The sequence below is a fragment of the Rhinolophus sinicus genome, linkage group LG02 (assembly GCF_036562045.2).
Source record: "Rhinolophus sinicus isolate RSC01 linkage group LG02, ASM3656204v1, whole genome shotgun sequence".
In the NCBI taxonomy this organism is placed as follows: Eukaryota; Metazoa; Chordata; class Mammalia; order Chiroptera; family Rhinolophidae; genus Rhinolophus; species Rhinolophus sinicus.
In genome coordinates this window covers 129886323-129907321 of record NC_133752.1, presented here as the reverse complement: position 1 = coordinate 129907321, position 20999 = coordinate 129886323, and the positions used below count along the sequence as shown (strand labels likewise).

Here is a 20999-nt window from a genome sequence, read left to right as displayed (position 1 = left end):
CCAGCCTTTACTATACAAAATGTGTGTAATTTTCATTTTAATATGTAAATACTCACCTTTACAGTGAAATAATAGAGTTCAGATTTTGTAAAACTTGTGTTTTTACAGATCCTTTTTTGATCATTCAATGCATAGTGCATTGCCCCTTGGAATATATTTGGCAACCAAATTCTGGATGTATGTGACGTGGTTCTTCTGGTTTTGGAATGATATCCTTTGGTTATAAAGGTCGTATCTAAAGCGATTTTTGTTTGTTATTTAAACAAATGTTTAATAATAATTTAACATTAGGACTGAACTACTCTTGATTAGCTACAGTAAAACAGTATTTCTAGAAAAATAAGTATGAACTAATGGAGTACTGTTTTTAAAATATTTTATATTGACTAGGTTGCTTTTGAAAGCTGCTTTTAATTAACAACATAAATAGTAATAATACCTGCCATTTATTGAGTGTTTAAAGGGTGTTTCCTAAAATATTTTGTACTGATTTAATACACATTTTATATGTTAGTATTGTTGTCTCCATTTTGAAGATGAGAAAATTTAGGCTTAAATAGGTTAGGCTTTTATCCTTTCCCAGCGTGACACAGCTAATCTGGTAAAGTTGGGATCGAAATAACTACTTGTCTGAGTTTATAACACATATCCTAAATCTTCCTTTTAAACTGATTTTTATGTTTTAGTATCAAACTATTTCATCTAAATATTTTCTTAATTTTGCAACTCATTTTGCTGTGGTAGGTAACAGTCAATTTTCTCTTTTGCTTCATAAAAAGCATATAATCCTGCGTCTTCAAATATTTACTAACTTAAGCAAATTATTTCAATGTAGTATGCTTTTAAAAAGTAATATAATTTCAAATTGTAAAAGTGTGTGTGCATGTGTATGTATCAAAGAAGTAAGGCCAATGTCAACTTTTAATATTTTTACATAGAGAAGTTCAGTCAGTAAGATCGTCTGATTTATTATAATAAAGGCACATGTTTCATAAGTGTCTGTTAATAAATCATTTTCAAAACATGACCATAAAGTATATAAGATATGTTTTAAATGAGTTCAGTTTTCCGTGACTTGTAACTATCCTGAATGATTTTAATTATTACTTGGTTTTACTTCACAGTCTTGCATGTTATAATACTGTGTTCTTGTTAAGTTGTCTTGTATTTTAGTTGAAAAACAAAATATGCTTATTTTTGAGAATAAGGCACAATTGTAGCTATACTTGTACTTCTTATATTTTTATAGCGTATGTGATTACTTGCAGAAAGTATGGTACTTTTTAAATACTTCCTTAGTGTAGGTATCTGCTGGAATTTTTCCATGTGACAGTTTTCACTAGCTTATTCTGGCCTCGTATTTATACTTTGACATAAAAATTGTTCTTCAAAGATTACGCATTAGAATTGTCTTATTGGGACATTTAGTATAACAGATTTGCTTGTTTTCATTACCTCATCTATTTTAAATTTATGAAAAAATCACTGACCTCTGAAATGACTTTATTATTCCAGGCATATTTTCTAACTTTATTTCCTAAATTGGACAGTAAATTTTGTTCAAGAAAAAAATTTAGATTCTCATCCCAAAATAATTTTAGACTGTTGCTGAATTCTTAATCTGTTATGCATGTAAGTGGAAAAAAGCAGGAAAACTAGTAAATTACCAAATAATGAAAACTTTGTGCCAGACAGTTTTATATAGTATAATTTGAATTTATTTTTTCTTTTCTTTTTTTGGATATAGTTAAAAAAAAAAAAACTATGCAAGTTTCCAGAGCTGGGGTGTTGAGACTGTGAGAGGTAGTAGCTTTTAAAGGGACAGCCAGAGCTATCAAGTGTGTTTAACTGTCCTATTTGAATAATTCTGTCTTTAAAATAGATTGGTATATAATTAATTTTTAAATACACTGAATAAATCAGACATGTTAATTTTGCAAATAAAATTGTAGTATGAGAATACTAAGCTTCATACTCGTCTGTAAAGGACAGATGATCGTAGTATTGACTCTGAGAATTCTTGAAAAGATTGATATAATTTAAGACATACCTGACATGTAAAAAGTACTAAATAAATACCTGTTATTATTTATATATGACTTTTAAAATCTAAGTGTGTGTCCCAATGGGCTTTTAAATGTGTATTTACATATTTGAATGTTTGTGTGTATGCATATGATACTCATGGAATGTGGAATGAAATCACAAATAACTTTAAATTCCGATTATGAAAAAAATCTTTTTACACTTCTCTGTGTTATCGAAGAACCATATCTCTAGGTCCAATATGATTTAAGAGCTACATTTTTTATTTTTCAGTATTATATTTCTGAGGCCAGAGAGAGATACTCAAGAAACCTTTAGGAAGGGAATAGTAGAGTCCAGATTAATTTATGAAGGGCACACAAAGGATGTGAGACAGGAAAGAGCCATGAGGTTCATGATGTAAGGGAATGATTCGGGTACAGAGATAAAATAGTGCTGTCAGGGACTACCTCTTTTGCTGACTTCAGTCTCCTTGCTGTTGTTTCTACCACTTTCCTCACAGAACTAATGACTACGTATGTCACTAAAGCTGATTAGACTAGTTTTAAAAATAGAATTAGTCCGTTCTCATGATTCATGGTAGTTGTCCTATAAAGTCTCTGTTGCTCCTACAGGAAAAAGAAGGCTAGATTCCTGTAACGTTTTTGTTTTTCAACTAATCAGTACATAATCTTGTTTTACATGTGTTTCTGTTTAAACACCACAGTTAATTATTGTTGATTCATTAACCTTGAACTCATAGCCAACAGCACTCTAACCCAGGCCTGAACAAAACATATCTCACACACGTGTTTTCTCTGTAAGGCCCTTCACAGCCTTCTTGCACTTAGGAACATTACCAGGCACTTCAGCAGTACACTTGGAGGCCATTTTAACAGGCAAAACCATCAACAAAAAGCACACAAATAGAAAAGTATGGCATTAAATAGACCATGCAAGGACACTTGTTTAGAGTATGAGAAGTGAAACAAGAAGGCAGAGTGTCACCTTGTTCCACTCAGCTGGGCCCGTGTGCATAGGCAGACTCATGTTAGTCTGTGCCACCTGGTGCACATCTACAAGTGGCTGCACAGACACCGAGTATTGACGGGGGGCTGCAAATAGGTTTGTGGTGAGTAGGCATGACGGTCACCTTTATATTATGTCTTTTATAATATGATATGCAACTTAAGTGTTTTTATGGTGATAATGAATTTTATGTTTGATGTAAACTATTCTAATAAATAAGTTCTTATTCTTTTTTACTATTCATTAAATAATTATCTCCCTATTGTGCACCTTACATTTATTCAGTGCTTTTTGGTTTATAGCTCTTTGATGTAGTTTACTTGGTTCTCAGACCAATTCTTTGAGATTATAAAAATACATTGTACAATTGTAATACTGTTTTCTAACTGATGGAAAAGTTAAGATTCAGAGAAGTTGTGCGTCTTGCTCAAAGTCACATAGGTAGGTGATTATCAAGAGTTTGACCTGATATAGTGTATCTTCCAGGATCCTTATGTTATACTCTGAACATAATTTTAAGTTTATGAACTTTCCTGTAAAACAATTTGGCATCCTCTAGAAAGAATTTTAAAAATACCCTTTGATCTCTTAATTATTCATAAGTAAGTGATCAGAGATAAGATCATTAAGATCAAAGATTTATTTACTAGAATGTTTATTATATTATAGTATTATTATAATAGGGAAAAATGGAAACACCCTAAATATCCAACCTGAATACAGGAATGCTTTTATCAGTTACACTATATATTGTTGGGATAAAATAGCCATTAAAGTGCTTGTCTAAGACATAATGATATGCGCTGATACTTAGGATATAATAAGTGAAAAATCACTAAATTGTATTTACAGAGTGATTCTAATTTTAAAATGTGTACAAAGGTTATGAATTGGAAGAGGATATATGTAATTTTAGCAGTGGTTATCTTTGGGTGTTGATTCATGAGTGATTTTATTTTGTTTCTTGTCCCTTTATTTATTTAAAATTTTGTTCCTTGACCATGTTGCTTTTATAATAATCAGCTCTAAAATTCACTGTCATAGCCAGTACAGTCAACTGTGGTTGGTACCACTTTTGAAATATTGATATACATTATTAGAAATTTTGTGTGTAAAAATTTTTCAGTCAGGTTTTAAGTTCAATTAAGTTTTTAAAGTAAAGCTAGATATGAAGAACTTCTAGAGCCCGGATGATTACACATGTAAAAATGAACAGAGTGCAGAATTACCATTTTTACTATTTTCTTCTATGCATTTTCCTCTTAAGCATTTTTTTTCTATAATTTACTCTTAAGACTTCTTCAGTTTTCTGTTTATCTAGGCTAGTTTCCTTTTAATATCCTCTAAGTTTTTTAATACCTATACCTTCAGGTATCTAATCACCAACTTCTGTGAATTCCAACAATATTGCTGCAGATGTTCTAGTATATCTTTTCTTTTGTGAACATGTGCAAAAGTTTCTCTGAAGTCGTTGAAGATTTTTTAAATTTAAGTTCTCGTGTGTATTTAACTACTTTGTATAATGAATGTTGTGAGAGGAGGGGTTGGTCTCTTCCTTTTTGCTTATAGAGAAGTCATTGCCCCAGCACACCCTAGCCTCACTCAGTGGCAGTATCGACCTTTGTATTCCTGGTTTACCCAAAGCGGCCACCTTCTCCTACATCCTCACATGGCAGGAAGAGAACAAGAGAGATCTCTCTCTCTCTCTTCCTCTTTTATGGCCTCAGTTCTGTCATATTAGGGTCTCACCTTTAGGGCCTCATTTAATCGTAATAACCTCCTGAAGACAAGATTTCCAGATATAGTCACATTAGAGGTTAGGGCTACAACATAGGAATCTGGCTTAGGGGTAGTTGAGAATTCTACTTGTCTTGTCTACATTTTTCATGCTACTTAATTACAGGTGAAGATGGGGTTAAGAACTTCCCCGGGCAGCCTGCCTCACCAGAATCTTCTGTCCTTGAAGTCTAGTTTGAACTTTATGGTATAATGTGGCTTGTTCCCTTTCTAGAGTTGTTCTGGTATTTTGTGGGGCAGTTGGTGGATTTGATTTGCTTTTTTTGGTTCATTTTGTTGGGTATTATGGTAAATTAGACCTGCAATTAACAGTGGGCATCAGAATAACATTCAAGTAGATCAAAGTTAAATGTAAAAAAGATTCTGTAAATATTTAAATGAAAATATTCATGATAAATATTTGTTTTATCTCTGATTGGAAGGCTGTTTAAGCATAAATGCAAATTAAGACAATATAATAACACTTTTGCTTCTAAAATGGCAACATTTTTTTTTTCACTTAGTGCTAATGCAAATGTAGTAATCAAGAAATAATGTATTGCTAGTGGGGTTATACATTGGTTTATCTTTCTGGAAATAATCTGACAATATAAAATATATATCAAGCCTTAAAAATATTCATACCTAAAGATATTGTTTCCATAATATTTAATGACCTAGGACATTCTGCTGAGCATTGGGGAGTCAGAATAATGTAGATATTAAGAGCCTGGGTTTTAATACTTGCTCTACCTCTAATTTACAATGTAACCTTGGACTACCAAATTAACTTCTGCCTCAGTTTAATCATCTGTAAAATGGGGATAGCAGGATTTATCATAAAGCTCCTGTGCAGCTTAAATGGCACATAGTTGATAATTAATATTTATTTTATTAATGTTAATAATTACACTGTGGTCCCAATTTTGATAAAACATGCACAGTGCCCCCACCCAAAAAAAAGTTATTTCTGGGTTGTGGAATTACTGTTTTTGTCTTTATACTTCTTAGTGTTTTCGGAATAAGGGTTGTTTTAAACCTTTACGAAAAATAACCATGTCATTTATAGAATGCCTGATTCAGTTAAATTTTAAAAATTAGCTGCTCTGACCTATTGCTAAAGCTGTAATAAGTTCAAACCATCATTTGAAGATATCTAATCTCTTTACCTTTAAAAGAACAAGCAAAGAAATTCTTGAAGTTCATTTTTTGGTATTTCCTGAACATCCCTTTTAAATTTGTAGTCATTTATTGAGCTAGTAGTTAGTCCCCTGCAAATTTCGTCCAGACTAGAAGAACCTGACCTATTTATTCGCATGTTAGTAACTTTTTGAAAGTGTATAATTAGTAAAGGGACTGCCCCTGAAAAAATGCCAGGGTTCAGCATTCTTTGCACACACATTTATTCCAGCTTTATTCTCAAAATATTTTTAGCTATTGAAACAGCTGGAAATTTGACTTCCTATTTACTCTCTGCTCTCTATACCAGTGCATTTTCTGAAATAAGGATGGTGAAAGTTGAGAGAGATAGGGGATGGAGAAAGATCACTTTTGTATATATGCAGGTGATTAATTACTCTTTTTCTTCTTCCTTTTTTTCTCCTGTATTTTAAGTAGTTATTTAGTGTTTTGGTATTTACCAAACAAATATAGGATCATTTTATTCCAGAAGCTGTTCTTTTTCTGTGCTTCATAAGAAATGTAAACTGTGTATATATGATAATGTCTAAAATTCTTACAAAATTATTTTATGATACTTGTACCTACATAAAATCTTGAAAATGAATTCTAAGTATTCTAGATATTGTGTCACAGAAATGTACTGTTCTAGCAACACGCCTTATTTTTCCTAGTGTTATTTAAAATAATCTCTGATTTTACACTTGTATTTATAAATGCCTAGTACATTTCCTCTATTTTTGTTAGATAGAAAAATGTGACCGTAGAGACTACTTCTGTTTTAAGCAACTTTATAAATATCTTCTAAAATTAAGGTCAACTTGAACGTGTTCAAAAAAGGCAATGGAAAGAATTTAAAAGCAACCTTTTGAATATTAATAATTGGGTTTGATATCTGAAATGTTTGGTAGATATATAAAGATTTTAATGCAAGTAAATAAAATAATATGTTAATAACTTTGAACATGAGAATTCCCTTAATTTTTGTCAAAAGAAATAGTGATCATTTTTAAATGATGTATTCCATGAATTTTTAACGTATTCACTGACTTTTAAAAAATGAGATAAGCCTACATGATTTAAAGTTTATAAAGAAATCACATTTTTACTTTTTACATTTAGTTATGAACATAATAGATCAGCTTATCTATTTTGATGTAATAAATAAACTAGTCTATGTAGTAGATGTAATTTAGTTCAATGTAATAGTAAACCAGCTTGTATAGTAGATGCAATCCATTTTGATTTAATAAATAAACCAACTTGTATTTTTTGATTGGTAGGTCGGTTCTTTTTTTTTCCTTATGGTAACAGTTTATGAATTATAACCTTACCTATAAGAGTACATTTATCATTACTTCTTTAGATTCCTTAACTTTAGGCACATCTCAACTTTTTATTTATCCATCTTCCATTCCTTGCCAATAGTGTTGCACTTTTCTACAATTTTGGGAAATCTTGGAAATCAGATCCAGGGATAATTAAAGCTACAGAAGAACAAAAGAAAAAGGTAGCAAGATACAATCTAACTAGTCACGTGTTTCACTGCCAAATTACCAGTATTTATAGCAGATATTAGAATACAAAGGAAGAATTTAAAGAAGTTTCCAACCAAGCAGATTATGTATAGTTGGTGCTTGCACTTGGTCTCTTGTGATGCCTTACACTTCCGTGGCATTTTACAGTTTTATGTTTCTCTTATTTATAAGGCTGTGTGATCGCTTTATGGGATGAATCCAGTGTTTGAAACATCTCTGTAAACCCTCAGCAAATAATACTCATTTAGTAAATGTTTCTTGAATGATTGTGTAAATTGGAAGGCCAGTAAATTGTTTAATAGTGCAGATATATTGCTCCAGTAACTGAAATACTTGTATATATGATCCAGGGCATCCCTCACCTGTAACACAGGTACGTAGGAAACCAAATTTATAATCCAAAGATGTCAAGTCAGTAGAGAATTGGACTAGAGGCAGTTAGATTATTTTAAGAGCTATTTTATCCAGTTTCTGAAAGCAAAACAAATCCTGGTGAATTATTTCTGTCTACAGTAGACGAAAACAACTGGCATGTTCTTATGGTCTAATCCTCCTTTTCTCGGCTACATAGAGATTGTTGCTCTTAAGTTACAGTATTCTTCAGACATGTCTGCTAATTGGTTTGCGGGTTTTCTTAGTCATAATCCAGTTCTGAAGATTCAGTTCTTTATTGGACTTAGTTTTATTTTTGTCTTAATTATCAAAACCTATTCAGTGTCTAGAGTAGGTAACTTAGTTTTATTCTCAGGAATATTTCCGTAACTAAGTTTACGTAACTTAAGTTTGCCTTTTCATATATCTAAGAAATAAAATTCCTATATTCATACTGTAATGAAGTAGCGGAAGTAAATGAACAAATTTTGAGCTGAAAACATTGGTTAATTAAAGATGAACATCATGTTTATTGATTGATATTGACGACACAGTAATAGGTGAACATTGTTCAATTTTGAATAAAATATATATATATTTTTTTAATTCACAGACAATAGTTGAACTTGCAGAGACAGGAAGTCTGGACCTCAGTATATTCTGCAGTACCTGTTTGGTAGTATTTTTTCTTTATTCTTCCCTCTCTCCTCTTCCCCTAGCAGTGGCATAGCACAGAGGGTGTGGGGAACAAGGAGAACTGTTTCTTTTGCTGAGCATATTTCATGCCTGCCAAAAAAGGGATAGGCCATGGTCCAGGAGGAAAGATGGTAAAACAGTGTCTCCTTCCCAATGGACTTATTCTCCACCAATGGTAGAACTTGACTACAGTTCTGATTCAGAAGATGCCATGCATTTGTATTTATTCTTACTCTTTCTCTCTTAAAATGTAATTCAACAAAGAACAATTAATATCATGATCGTTAATCACAATAAATTTTCATTTAGAAGCCTGGAGACTGATGTTTTTATTATTCAGAAATTTGAGGGATGTGAATTAAATATAGTACCATTCATTGAAACAGCAAATTTGATTCTTAATCATTTTTGCAAATTGCCAGTTCTACTCCATTCTTAAGAGCTTATATTCTAGAGTAGAGTAACCTTATCCTTTTCTTCTTTGTTGTTGCAGTTGAAATTTCGTTCAATAAAACAATAGTGATTGTTGTTTGTTTGTTTGTTTTTCCCTTTGGAAACCTTGGTATAAATCTTTCCAAAAAATATAGATTTTTTTTTCATAACTGTATTTTGAGAAAATAATTGTTCAGCTTTCCTCTCTTAGGTATAGTGCCTTTCATAATCTTTTACCTGCCTATTAACAGATACGGAAACCAGTGAGGTCCAAACATTGTGGTGTGTGCAACCGCTGTATAGCGAAGTTTGATCATCATTGCCCGTGGGTTGGTAACTGTGTAGGTAAGTTTTATTAGTAGTTTCTAAATATATTGTTCATTTAACTGATTCTAGGTAATTCATAAGGTACAGTATTAAAGCAGAGAGTAGAAAATTCATTCTTGTAACCTACCACACCCTCTCCATTCCCCTAATTATCGTCCTGTTGACAAAGCAGCAACTCAGTTAAGTGAGAGTGGAAAAAGGTACAAAGTCAGTGTTCAGAAAAGATTGATATAATTTCTCATACCTACTCTTTCCTATTTTCTCCATTGCATAATAGTGGAATTGATAAGGAGGCAGATAGTATTGCTTTTTAGTTAAACTAGAGAAAGTAAAAAATACTTGAAAGAATGTTATGTACAGAGTCAGAGAGGAATGACAGCTAAGAACTGCACATACCTCTGCATTCAAGAATGCTGTAGTCTGAGATGAACTAAGTGATCTGAGAGATGGCCCTGGGACTTTTAAGAGGTGACAGCAGGGAAACATTACAAAGATTGTGTGACTCTGTTGGGCAGAAGCCTTTGGAAAATTGGATTATAACGTTTATAAAAGTAAAGCTAAAATAGGGTTATTTTAAACATCACAAGGCAAACAGTAGGATTAAAGCTCAGAATACTGATTTATTTGATTCACTGGGACTCTTTTGTCTTTGGAATGAATATCATTGCAGTCTCATCACGTGTATGTATAATTTGTAAGAATTCTTATTTTACGACTGTTATTAAAACATTTATTTTCTTGAACATTTTCTAAAATAATTAATGTATGTGATACTGTCCAAGTTCTATTACACCTTTCATGACAGACCCCCCAACTGCATCCAACCCTTCCCGGTGGATTTCCAGTTGTTGTTTTTTTCATAGCTGAAAAAATTTGCTTCTGTATTGTTCTTTAGGTGCAGGCAACCATAGATACTTTATGGGCTACTTATTCTTCCTGCTTTTTATGATCTGCTGGATGATTTATGGTTGTATTTCTTGTAAGTACAATTAGTTTTTTTCTATTCTTAAAACAAACATTTGCGTACTCATGCTTACCATATTGACAAAAAATATGACAGAAGTCTTAACTAAAAATTATGGTTTGGGGCACCTCACTGCAATGAAGCATAAAGAAAATAGATAATAGAACTATCAAATATGTTCAACATATAGTATGAGCAACAGAAGGATCAGTTAAGTACAGTGGTACCTCAATTTTCAAACGTCTCCATTGACGATCATTTTGGTTTATGAACGCCATAAACCTGGAAATAAATGCTTCGGTTTTCGAACACGACTCAGAAGTCAAACATGTCACACAGCTTCCGCTGAGTGCAAGATCCTGAGGCCTAGCTGTCGGCTGTTTTCGAACATTTCAGAACACATGGATTACGGTCGAAAACCAAGGTACCACTGTACCTTTTAATACATGTGTCCCCTGAAAAATGTGTTGACTTTATAGACTGTGAAAAGCTTCTGGGTAAAATACACCAACATTTTTCACATCACTTGCTTGCTTTACTCTGATAGTTTCTACATTTTTATGATTGTGCTAGTTGCTTTTTCTTACCAAACACTTGGGAAAATATAGTTGCACTTTAGTTTGCACAGAACTTGAAACATTTTGAAGACTCAGCTATAATAAGTATTGCCTATTAGTGAACATTAAAAGGTATTAGAAGTTACTCTTTTAAAAATAAGTTGTCATTCATTTGATCATATGGGTTTAGTATCTTAGATGAAATGATGGGTTTTTATTGCATTGAGATCATAATTCAGAAAGAGTTTAAATGAATATGTTAGTTACTGTGCTTTAGGACTTGGTGGTACTTAGCATAAAGATGTATTATCCTAGCTTAAAAATAAGTCTTTGAAGGATGATTTCCTGGTCCTCCTACTCCCACAGATATTAAGAATAATCTCTGTTATTGCTCTAATGAAAAAGGAGGCTACATCATCAAATTTATGTATGCAATACCCATCAAATAAAAACTATATATTGTTATAGTACAGTTTTTTGTTAAGATTGGCTGCTTTTTCCATTGCTATCTTTGATATGTTCTTCCCACTAATATATAATGAGATTATCTCAGAGTATAAAAAAATTTGCATTGAATGTCATTTATTAAAGCTAACCTCTTGGATGCTGTTCTTTTAACTGGTGCCTACCACAAATACCTACATGGGGCACTTGGATGATTACTGAGTCAATGTGAGCACTTCTGTTCTGATTTTAGACTGGGGACTCCACTGTGAGACCACTTACACCAAGGATGGATTTTGGACATATATTACTCAAATTGCCACTTGTTCACCTTGGATGTTTTGGATGTTCCTGAACAGTGTTTTTCATTTCATGTGGGTGGCTGTATTACTCATGTGTCAGATGTACCAGGTATGCGCAAGTGCATTACTCATTCTTTGGTGTGCTAATTGAAAACTTATAAAATGCGCTCCTTGCTTAAAAGATAATCTGTTCCCTTTCTAACTTCTCTTACTTTTCATGGATTAAATTTTTAATTTACCTTTCCTTCCTACCTTTCTCTTTCCTGCTTCCTCTCCTCCTCCTTCTTACATTACGAAATTTTGGCTATGAATACTATTCTTGACAGAACTTTTTATTTCTGGTTTTCCTGATTCAAATACATCCAATTGGATATAATCGTGAGCTTAGATTGATGATGCCATTAATTTTCTTTTCTTTTTAATATTAATGTTTTATTACCCACAAATACCGATTTGAGTCTTTCAATTTAAGGATTTTTTAAAAAAGCTCATTCTTACAGGAGCTGATGGAGAGGTGTCCTGTGTATATCGTGTCCACCTCCCCACATGCACAATGCCAAGTTACTTGTTTTTAGATATTTTCCCCCATTTAACTTGCTACTTTTTGTGGATTCAAAATATCATGTAAACTGGTTTCATGATCTCCTGATGGAAAACAGGCTTCATAATTTTTCTCTCCATCCTGGTCCTCTTGAGAATTAACTTTTACATAAAATATTCAGAGATTTAATGGTTTGCTTTCCCTTGTCTCCTAGATATCATGTTTAGGTATTACTACAAATGAAAGAATGAATGCCAGAAGATACAAGCACTTTAAAGTCACAACAACATCTATTGAAAGCCCATTCAAGTATGTACATATTTATAAATTTAATGTTTTCCCTTGGCATGTAAATTTCCTTACTAAACCAAACTCAGCAATTATCCAGTGACTACATCAAAAAGAAGTGTTTTCTTTAGGTATGGCAATAGAATATTAAACAGGAAATATTTCTTTTACTTAATAATATGTAAAATAGCTTATAAATTCTACTGAATTCTAGATTTCTGCCAGATGTAGCATTGGTTAGTTTACCATAACTTTAGAATTCATCACATTAACTATTGATAAATTTGTGATACTTTTTTTTTCTTAATTGCACAATTCAAACTTTATTGACCTGACATTTAGTATTTGTTCTTTAACCTTTCCATCAATTTACAAATTTTCATTAAAAAAAGAATGTATCCAGAAAAGTGAAATAAGATTTTTAAAATTACATTCAGTTGAAATTCATATTTAGAGAAATTTCCAGACCTAGGGCAGCTACTTTTCAGTGCAGATTATTTTATTTCCCCTCTGAATGACACAAAAATTCCAACACACTTAGTTTTATATTTTTTAAATTGAGGTGTAATTGACATATAACATATTAATATCAGGTGTACAACATAATGATTCGATATTTGTGTATACATTGCAAAATGATCACCGCAATAAGTCTAGTTAACATCTGTCACCATACATAAAGAAAATTTGTTTCTTGTGATAAGAACTTTTAAGATCTCCCTAGCAGCTTTCAAATATTCAACACAACATTATTAACTATAGTCATGATGTTGTATATTACATACCCATGACTTATTTATTTTATAACTGGAAGGCTGTACCTTTTGACCCCCATCACCCATTTTGCCCACCTCACACCCCCTACCTCTGGCAACCACCATACTATGTTCTCTATCTATGAGCTTCGTTTTTGTTTTTAGATTCCACATATAAATGAGATCATATGGTGTTTGTTTTTCTCTGACTTATTTCACTTAGCCTAATGCCCTCAGTGTCCATCTATGTTGTCACAAATAACAAGATTTCCTTCTTTTTTATGACTTAATATTCCAGTATGTGTGTATGTGTGGTGTGTATACATACTACATCTTTATCCATTCATTCATCAATGGACACTTAGGTGGTCTCCATATCTTGGCTATTGTAAATAATATTGCAGTGAACATGGTGGTACACTTATCTTTTTGAGTTAGTATTTTTGTTTTCTTTGGATAAATACCCAGGAGTGGAATTGCTGGATCATATAGTAGTTGTATTTTTAATCTTTTGCAGAACCTCCATGATGTTTTCCATAGTGACTGTACTAATGTACAATCCTACTAACAGTGCATGAAGGTTCCCTTTTTACCACATCCTCACCAACACTTGTTATTTCTAGTCTTTTTTCTTTAATTTTTAAAATAATTTATTCAATTGGAGTTGATATACTTCCACTCCTTTCTTAAGGGTCATTTATTGAATCAAGAATTTTGTTCTGGAACTGTTTTAACTTCCCTTGTGATTGTTTGGCCTAGCTGTTGTCAAGCTGCATTCCTCTCTTTGATTCTGTTTATTTCACATTTAAAAAATTTTTTTAAATTTTTCAATCACAGTTGACATACCATATTATATTAGTTTCAGCTGTACAACATAGTCATTGGACATTTGTATAACTTACAAAGTGATCACCCCCACAAATTTAGTACCCATCTGACACAGTATAATTGACTATATTCCTTATTCTATACCCTACATCCCCATGTCTACTGTGAAACTACCAATTTGTTCTTCTTAATCCCTTCACCTTTTCACCTAGCGTTTTTGATAATAGTCATTCTAAAAGGTGTGAGGTGATATTTCACTGTGGTTTTGATTTGCATTTCTCAGATGATTAGTGATCTTCATCATCTTTTCATGTACCTGATGGTCATTTGTATGTCTTTGGGAAAATATCTGTTCAGCTCTTCTGCCCATTTTTTACTCGGATTGTTTGTGGGTTTTTTTGTTTTTTTTTTAATTTATTTTTTGCTATTGAGTTGTAAGAATTCTTTATATATTTTGGACATTAGTCCCTTATCAGATATATGATTTTCAAATATTTTTTCCCATTCAGTAGGTTGCCTTTTCATTTTGTTGATGGTCCTTTGCAGTGCAGAAGCTTTTTATTTTTCGTTTTTTGTGTTTTTTTTTAAATTGTATTGGGGAATATTGGGGGCCATTGTGTTTTTCCAGGGCCCATCACTTCCAAGTCGTTGTCCTGCAGTCTGGTTGTGGAGGGCGCAGCTCAGCTCCAGGTCCAGTTGCCGTTTTCAGTCTTTAGTTGCAGGGGGCACATCCTACCATCCCATGGAGGGAATTAAACTGGCAACCTTGTTGTTTAGAGCTCATGCTCTAACCAACTGAGCCATCTGGCTGACCCTCTGGAAGCTCAGAGGCAGCTTGTTGTCTTGAATCTAATTGTCTTGAGTACAGTTGTGGAGGGCACAGCTCACTGGACCATGTGGGAATCAAACCGGCAACCCTGTTGTTCAGAGCTCGCGCTCTAACCAACTGAGCCATCCGGCCGCCTGTGTGCAGAAGCTTTTTAGTTTGATGTGTTCCACTTGTTTATTTTTGCTTTTGTTGCTTTTGCTTTTGATGTTAGATTCAAAACATCATCACCAAGACCATGTCAGGGAGCTTCCTGTCTATGCTTTCTTCTAGGAGTTTTATGTTTTCAGGTCTTATATTCAAGACTTTAATCCACTTTGAGTTGATTTTTGTGTATGGGGTTTCATTCTTTTGTATGTGGCTGTCCAGTTTCCCCAACACCATTTATTGAGAGACTGTCCTATTCTTTATACATTTTGAAAATTTGAATTCAGTTTGATGCTAAGAAATAGTGGTTTCCTAATTATATGAAATACTTAAAACTTGGAGTTTTACTCAAGCTACTTGCCTACCACCTTCAAGCTTTTGCAGTACTATCAATTATTGTGTGCTTGTGGAAAGCAAGCAAACCTTTAACAGAAAGCAAAAATAAGAGTCAATAGGGTAGTTTTGAGGATTCTCCCATAGGCATAATAATTACATAAGATATAAACTGATTACTTTTCCAAAGGTGTTCTTGAAGTTCTAAAATTCCCTGAACTTATCCTGGACATTTCCTTTTTTAAGTTGTTACTCTCAGGTACACTACACTGCCAGATTCACGTTATTTGGAATTATTTTGTCATTTACTTTCTCAATTTTGAATGTAGTTTGTTACCTTTCCAAAGAGCCATCAATCAAGGAAGTTTTTATCAAAAAGTACATATGACACAGGAATGAAATACAAATTTGAATAACTTTAAAATGTAATTGTGTAATTGATTAAATTAGCAAGAGAAAAGAAAAACCAGGGTTGGCCAAGCAGTGAAGAAACATGAATGCATATATATTTTGTAGAGTTATAAACAAGTTCTTTCTAGCGAGTAACCCGAGTTTTTAAGTTTAGAAAAAATATATAACACCAAAATTATATTAAACTGATATATTAAATCATTGTCCTAATAAACTTTCTCTTTTTCTCTCTTTTTTTTTGGTGGGGTTTTTAGCCATGGATGTATAAGGAATATTATAGACTTCTTTGAATTTCGATGCTGTGGCCTCTTTCGTCCTGTTATTGTGGACTGGACCAGGCAGTATACAATAGAATATGACCAAATATCAGGATCTGGGTACCAGCTCGTGTAGCAACATCTTTATCTTATGAAGCATATTGCTGAGTGGTGCCTGAAAATTGTGTCTGTCCGTGTCTCTCTCACACTCGAATCCACATCCTTTGAACAACAGCATGCTATATGTAGGGCTAACAGTGAATTTTACAGTCTTTTTTCCAACACTTTTATTAACAAAAGTGAACATGGACAGAACACACTGCCACTTCTGGGAAAGGTAAAGATCTTAAAAAGAATTTTAATGGTTCTTAATGTGGGAATTCACAACATACTCAACTTTTTGGTTTTGTTCTCATAACATTTTTCACGAGAAGAGTGAACTTATTCTGTTGATGGACATGGTATACTAATCAGAAATGTTAGGGTCTAGCTAAAGCTAAATTTATGGTACATGGCTAAATTTTATGATGCAATCTACTAATAGTATTGCATTTAATTCCACGACGGTTGTCTTAAATTGATTCAGACTAGCATTATGTACATTTTAGAATGTACATGTAAATACTGTAATGAAAATCGTGGTTTTCTTAGGGATCCTATGTGTCCTCAAAGGCACGAGAAAATAATGTTCACAAAAAATGTGCTAACAATATTTTATTACTATCAGCTGTTGCAGTGCTGATACATTGCTAGTTCTGTGAAATAATTAGCAACCTTGCTCTGAGGTTTTATGGTCTGATAATAAAGTACTTGCATGAGTATAGTAAGTCATGTTATTTTCTTCAAACTTTAAAGCCCTACTAAGTGCATGATACACCTCATAGAATGTATGCTAGCACACACTATCCAGTAAAGCATAAATTAGAATTTAATTTGATGTGCAAACAGTCCAATTTTTAAGAGTTGAGGTATTTTCAAGAAAAGGCAGAACAAATAAGTTATTGCAAAATTCTCAGTAATAGAGATAAATGGATATACTTTTAAAATTCTGAGCAAAATAAATTGTAGACAAAATAATGGAATTTGGCTAAAGATGGAGCATGATCTCTGTACATAGCACATGTGAGTAAAAGAAAAGCTAATGGTATATTCTGGTTTTAAAAATATGATCTATCAGAATGAATTTAATCCCTAGATTATTTTAATATTCTCAATTTTGAATATTTTGAAATTTGTTAATGCTGTTTGAAACAATGTCAGAAAGATTTTGTTAAACGTGATGCACTGATGAATTTTTGTTGCAGCATTTTCATACTCATGGTGAACTATTAGTCACTGCTTCCATAAATATTGTTTACAGACTGAGACTTGGTTTAGTCCTCTTAAGTGCTGTAGCAAACTGTGGTTCGAGCAACCTGTGAGAAACCTATGAGAAGGATGGGCTGGGGGAGGGTGGGAAAAGGGTGGTCAGACAATGACAGATCCTAGACCAGTGTAAAGATTGTGTATCTGTATATAAATAATTTATCAAATAGTTTTCTCTTTGTGTCTGTATGTGTTAGTGTGTTTAAAGCTGCTCATTTCATTTTATCCAACCAAAAAAAAAGGGGAGATAACTAATGAGCTTCTAGTGATGTTCAATATTGCTGTTAATAGGCATTATACCCTGCAAGTTCACTGCATGTCTGATGCTTGGTAAAATTAGTATTCCCTGTAAAAGGCAGATTACAGGTATAAAAGCAATCTAGTGGTATACCGCCCCTTGCCTTAGTAAGAGGAGCAGTGAAAATGTATATAGTTGATGTTCAGTATTTCCAAGTACCATTTTTATATAGTAGTTTCTTTGACCGTAAGTCACACATCAAAAAGATTACCTGTAGTATATGTGAGTGTTTTAATATTAGAAAATTGGCATACGTACTTTATTTTTGAAAAGGGAAGAATTGGGTGTGGGGTGGCAATATAGCATTGTGCCATTTTGTCATAGAGTGTAAAAAACTGGTTAACTTTACAAATGTCTCTGCTAGTTTTGACTACTAATTGGGGGAAATTTTAGATAATTTTTAAATTCAAAGTTATTTATAAAAGGCTAAACATTTCTTTTAATTTTTTTGTATTTTGAGCCACTTCACATGAAGACTCTGTTGCAATTTTTATTGAATACATTTTTATTAACAGGCAAATACAATGGTGGTTTTCTCAGTTTCAATAAGAGTATTGTTACCATGTTCTTTCTTTGTGGTACAATATTCTTTTCAGTGCAAAAGATAAGTCTTTCAGTTAAATAGAAAATAAAAACCTCTAGATGTATAATTACATGGAAAATATTAGCAATGGTAATGCTTTAGTACTAACCATCCATAGTACCAGTGAAATGTATAACTCAGAAATGGTCAGGTGGTCAGGAGCCAGCTATGCAGCAGTGCACCCTCTGTTTAATTATTTTGTAGGTTTTGTGTGTGGAATCAGCTTAACCCAGTTCTTAAGTTGTGTATGAAGGTGATCTTTTGGGGAATAGTTCACATCGGCTTAATTGGATACATTTAGTAAATAGGAACTTATTTCTCAGCTCTGAACAATGATTTTCTTCTTTGGAGGTTTTTTTTGTTTGTTTGTTTTCTTCCCCTTATATTTTTGTTGTCCCTGGGAATTTATTTCAAATTAATACGCGTAAAACAGCATCATTATACTTAAGCTATGGATATTTTTATTTTATATTTTATTTATAACTGTGCCAAGTATTATTTTGCTACTTACCGTGTTACTCTGTGGAAAGGAAAACCTGTAAAGTGTTTAATAAATTAGCTCTCCTTACATAAATTAAACCTGTCAAAATTTTGTAAAATATTAATCAGAATAAATATTGACTCTTAAATGTGTGCTTGTTTGTTATTTCGCTCGAGTCACTTCAAGAAATTGATGAAACATTCGTAGTGGTACCTATGATACAAAAAGCTTATTCTATATATTTATATCTGGGTCAACTAGGATTCAAGTTACAAAACTGTAGAAATTTGCAAAAGTAAAAGATGGGGGAATTCTAAAACAGTTCCAATATTGTGTGCATTTGTGTGTGTGTATGTAATTAATATTTTTTTAATAAAGAGAATACATGTTTCTGTAAGAGTTTTGGATTCCATGGAGTTAATTAGGATCCTCAAGGACTGTATGAATCTCCAAGTCTTAAATATTAATATGTCTAAAGACACTAGTAAAATACTGGAAAATGAAACCTACCAAACATTGATATTAGTTACCTGAGAAGCTATGCATGACAAAGAAAGCTTCTTTATTTGGAAATTTTACAAAGGAATACTTACGTATGAACACTTTCCTATTATTCACATGGTTGTTTATGGTTTAATTGAGAACCCAGTAGTATTAAATATCTTCATAGTGGATTAATTATTTCATAATTAATACTCATAATTTTACTATTCAAAGTAATGCCTCCAGAGCTATGTAGAGCTCAAGTAATAATAGTTTGAACAAGTATGCAAAGTAAAGCAAATTCCACAGCAAGCCATCAGTTTTCATTCCATTTAGGTACTTTCCTTCATTATCTACTTGTTTATGTGTCCCCCACTCCCCACCCCAAATCCTTCCCAGATTGATAGAGTGTACCTGTGATATGGACGTCTGGTTCTAAGAGTTTGTAGAGATAATTGGGAACGAGTGTTACATACCAGAACTAGAAATCTTAGCTTCTTCTCAGAAAGTAAGCCTTCAGTTTCAAAACCTTAAAGTTCTTGGTATAAGAGTTTCCTATTAAATACCTTTATGTGACTATTAAAATAGGAAAATCTGTAATCCCAAGTGGAACATTGATCATGGTCAGCTAGGTACAAATAAGGAAAACAGCCATATCTCAGAAAATTCTTTGCCTTTGGAGCGTGAATGTTTTGTTCAAATTTTACCAGAATATCTGTCATCAGACCTTTACTTGGATGGAAAAATCCTTTTTAAATAGACAGCAATGTTTCTAGTACTGAGAGAGGGACTATTTCCTTTCAAAGCATCAGAAAGCCTCATTGCTACTGCTGCTGCTTGGATCTGTATATTTATAGTTTTCATCAAATTTGTAAATGTTTTCAGTTATATTTCTTCAAATATTTTTCCTTCCCCCTTTCAAGAAACGCCAGTTACACATGTTAGGCCACTTGAGATTGTCCGACAGCTCACTAATAATTTTTTCAATTTTTTCAAAATTTTTCCCCCCGTGTTTATTTTGGATAGCTTTTATGCTTTTAAGTTCACTTAAATTTTTTCTGTACAGTGGTGTTAATACCATTCAGTTTAGTTTTTATCTCTAACATTATAGTTTTCACCTGCAGCATTTGATTTGGGCCATTTTTATATCTTCCATATTTGCACTTCTTGAAAATATGGAGTACAGTTATAATGAACTGTTTTAATATCCTTACCTGCTGATTTTCATATTTCTGTCAGGTCTTGGTTGGTTTGGATAGATTTTTTTCCTTCCTCATTACGGATCGTATTCCTGCTTCTTTGCATACCTGGTAATTTTTGGTGACAGAATGATGCCAGACACTATGAACTGAGTGCTGGATATTTTTGTATTCCTATAAAAATTCCAGAGCTTTAATCTAGGATGCATTTATTTCGAAACTGATCCTTTCAGGTTTTGCTGTTAACCAAGATTTGTTAGGTAGGACCAGAGCAGTGGTCAGTGTAGGGGTAATTATTCCCCATCACTGAAGATGTGTACTCCATCGGAGCCCCATGAAACGTTTCCCAGTCTCACTGATGAGAACAGGCACTCTTCCCAGCTCCATGTCCCTGTCTTTTAGATGGGTTTCTTCCATGGTCTTGGGTAGTCACCTCACGTGTGTGTGTGTTGTCAGAACTCAGCTGAAGACGTGCAAAGTGGGGGTTGGGCGGTGCTCTGCATATTTCTTGAGTTCTTTCTCTGTGCAGCTCTCTCTAGTCCCTTAGCTCTGGCCACCTTAGT

General features: G+C 33.0%; 1 protein-coding gene across 3 annotated transcripts in view; it reads left to right on the top strand.

The window, feature by feature from the left end:
• Positions 1-18902, top strand: part of ZDHHC17 (zDHHC palmitoyltransferase 17) — a 137196-nt gene extending 118294 nt beyond the window's left edge. For all 3 annotated transcript variants that reach the window (XM_074325387.1, XM_074325389.1, XM_074325388.1), the window contains 8 exons: positions 109-211; positions 7397-7519; positions 8533-8595; positions 9299-9392; positions 10270-10353; positions 11593-11750; positions 12397-12491; positions 16025-18902. In XM_074325387.1, coding sequence (XP_074181488.1) covers positions 109-211; positions 7397-7519; positions 8533-8595; positions 9299-9392; positions 10270-10353; positions 11593-11750; positions 12397-12491; positions 16025-16163 — 859 coding nt within the window. In that variant the 3' untranslated portion in view covers positions 16164-18902. The remainder of the gene's footprint in view (positions 1-108; positions 212-7396; positions 7520-8532; positions 8596-9298; positions 9393-10269; positions 10354-11592; positions 11751-12396; positions 12492-16024) is intronic.
• The last annotated feature ends 2097 nt before the right edge of the window (positions 18903-20999 follow it).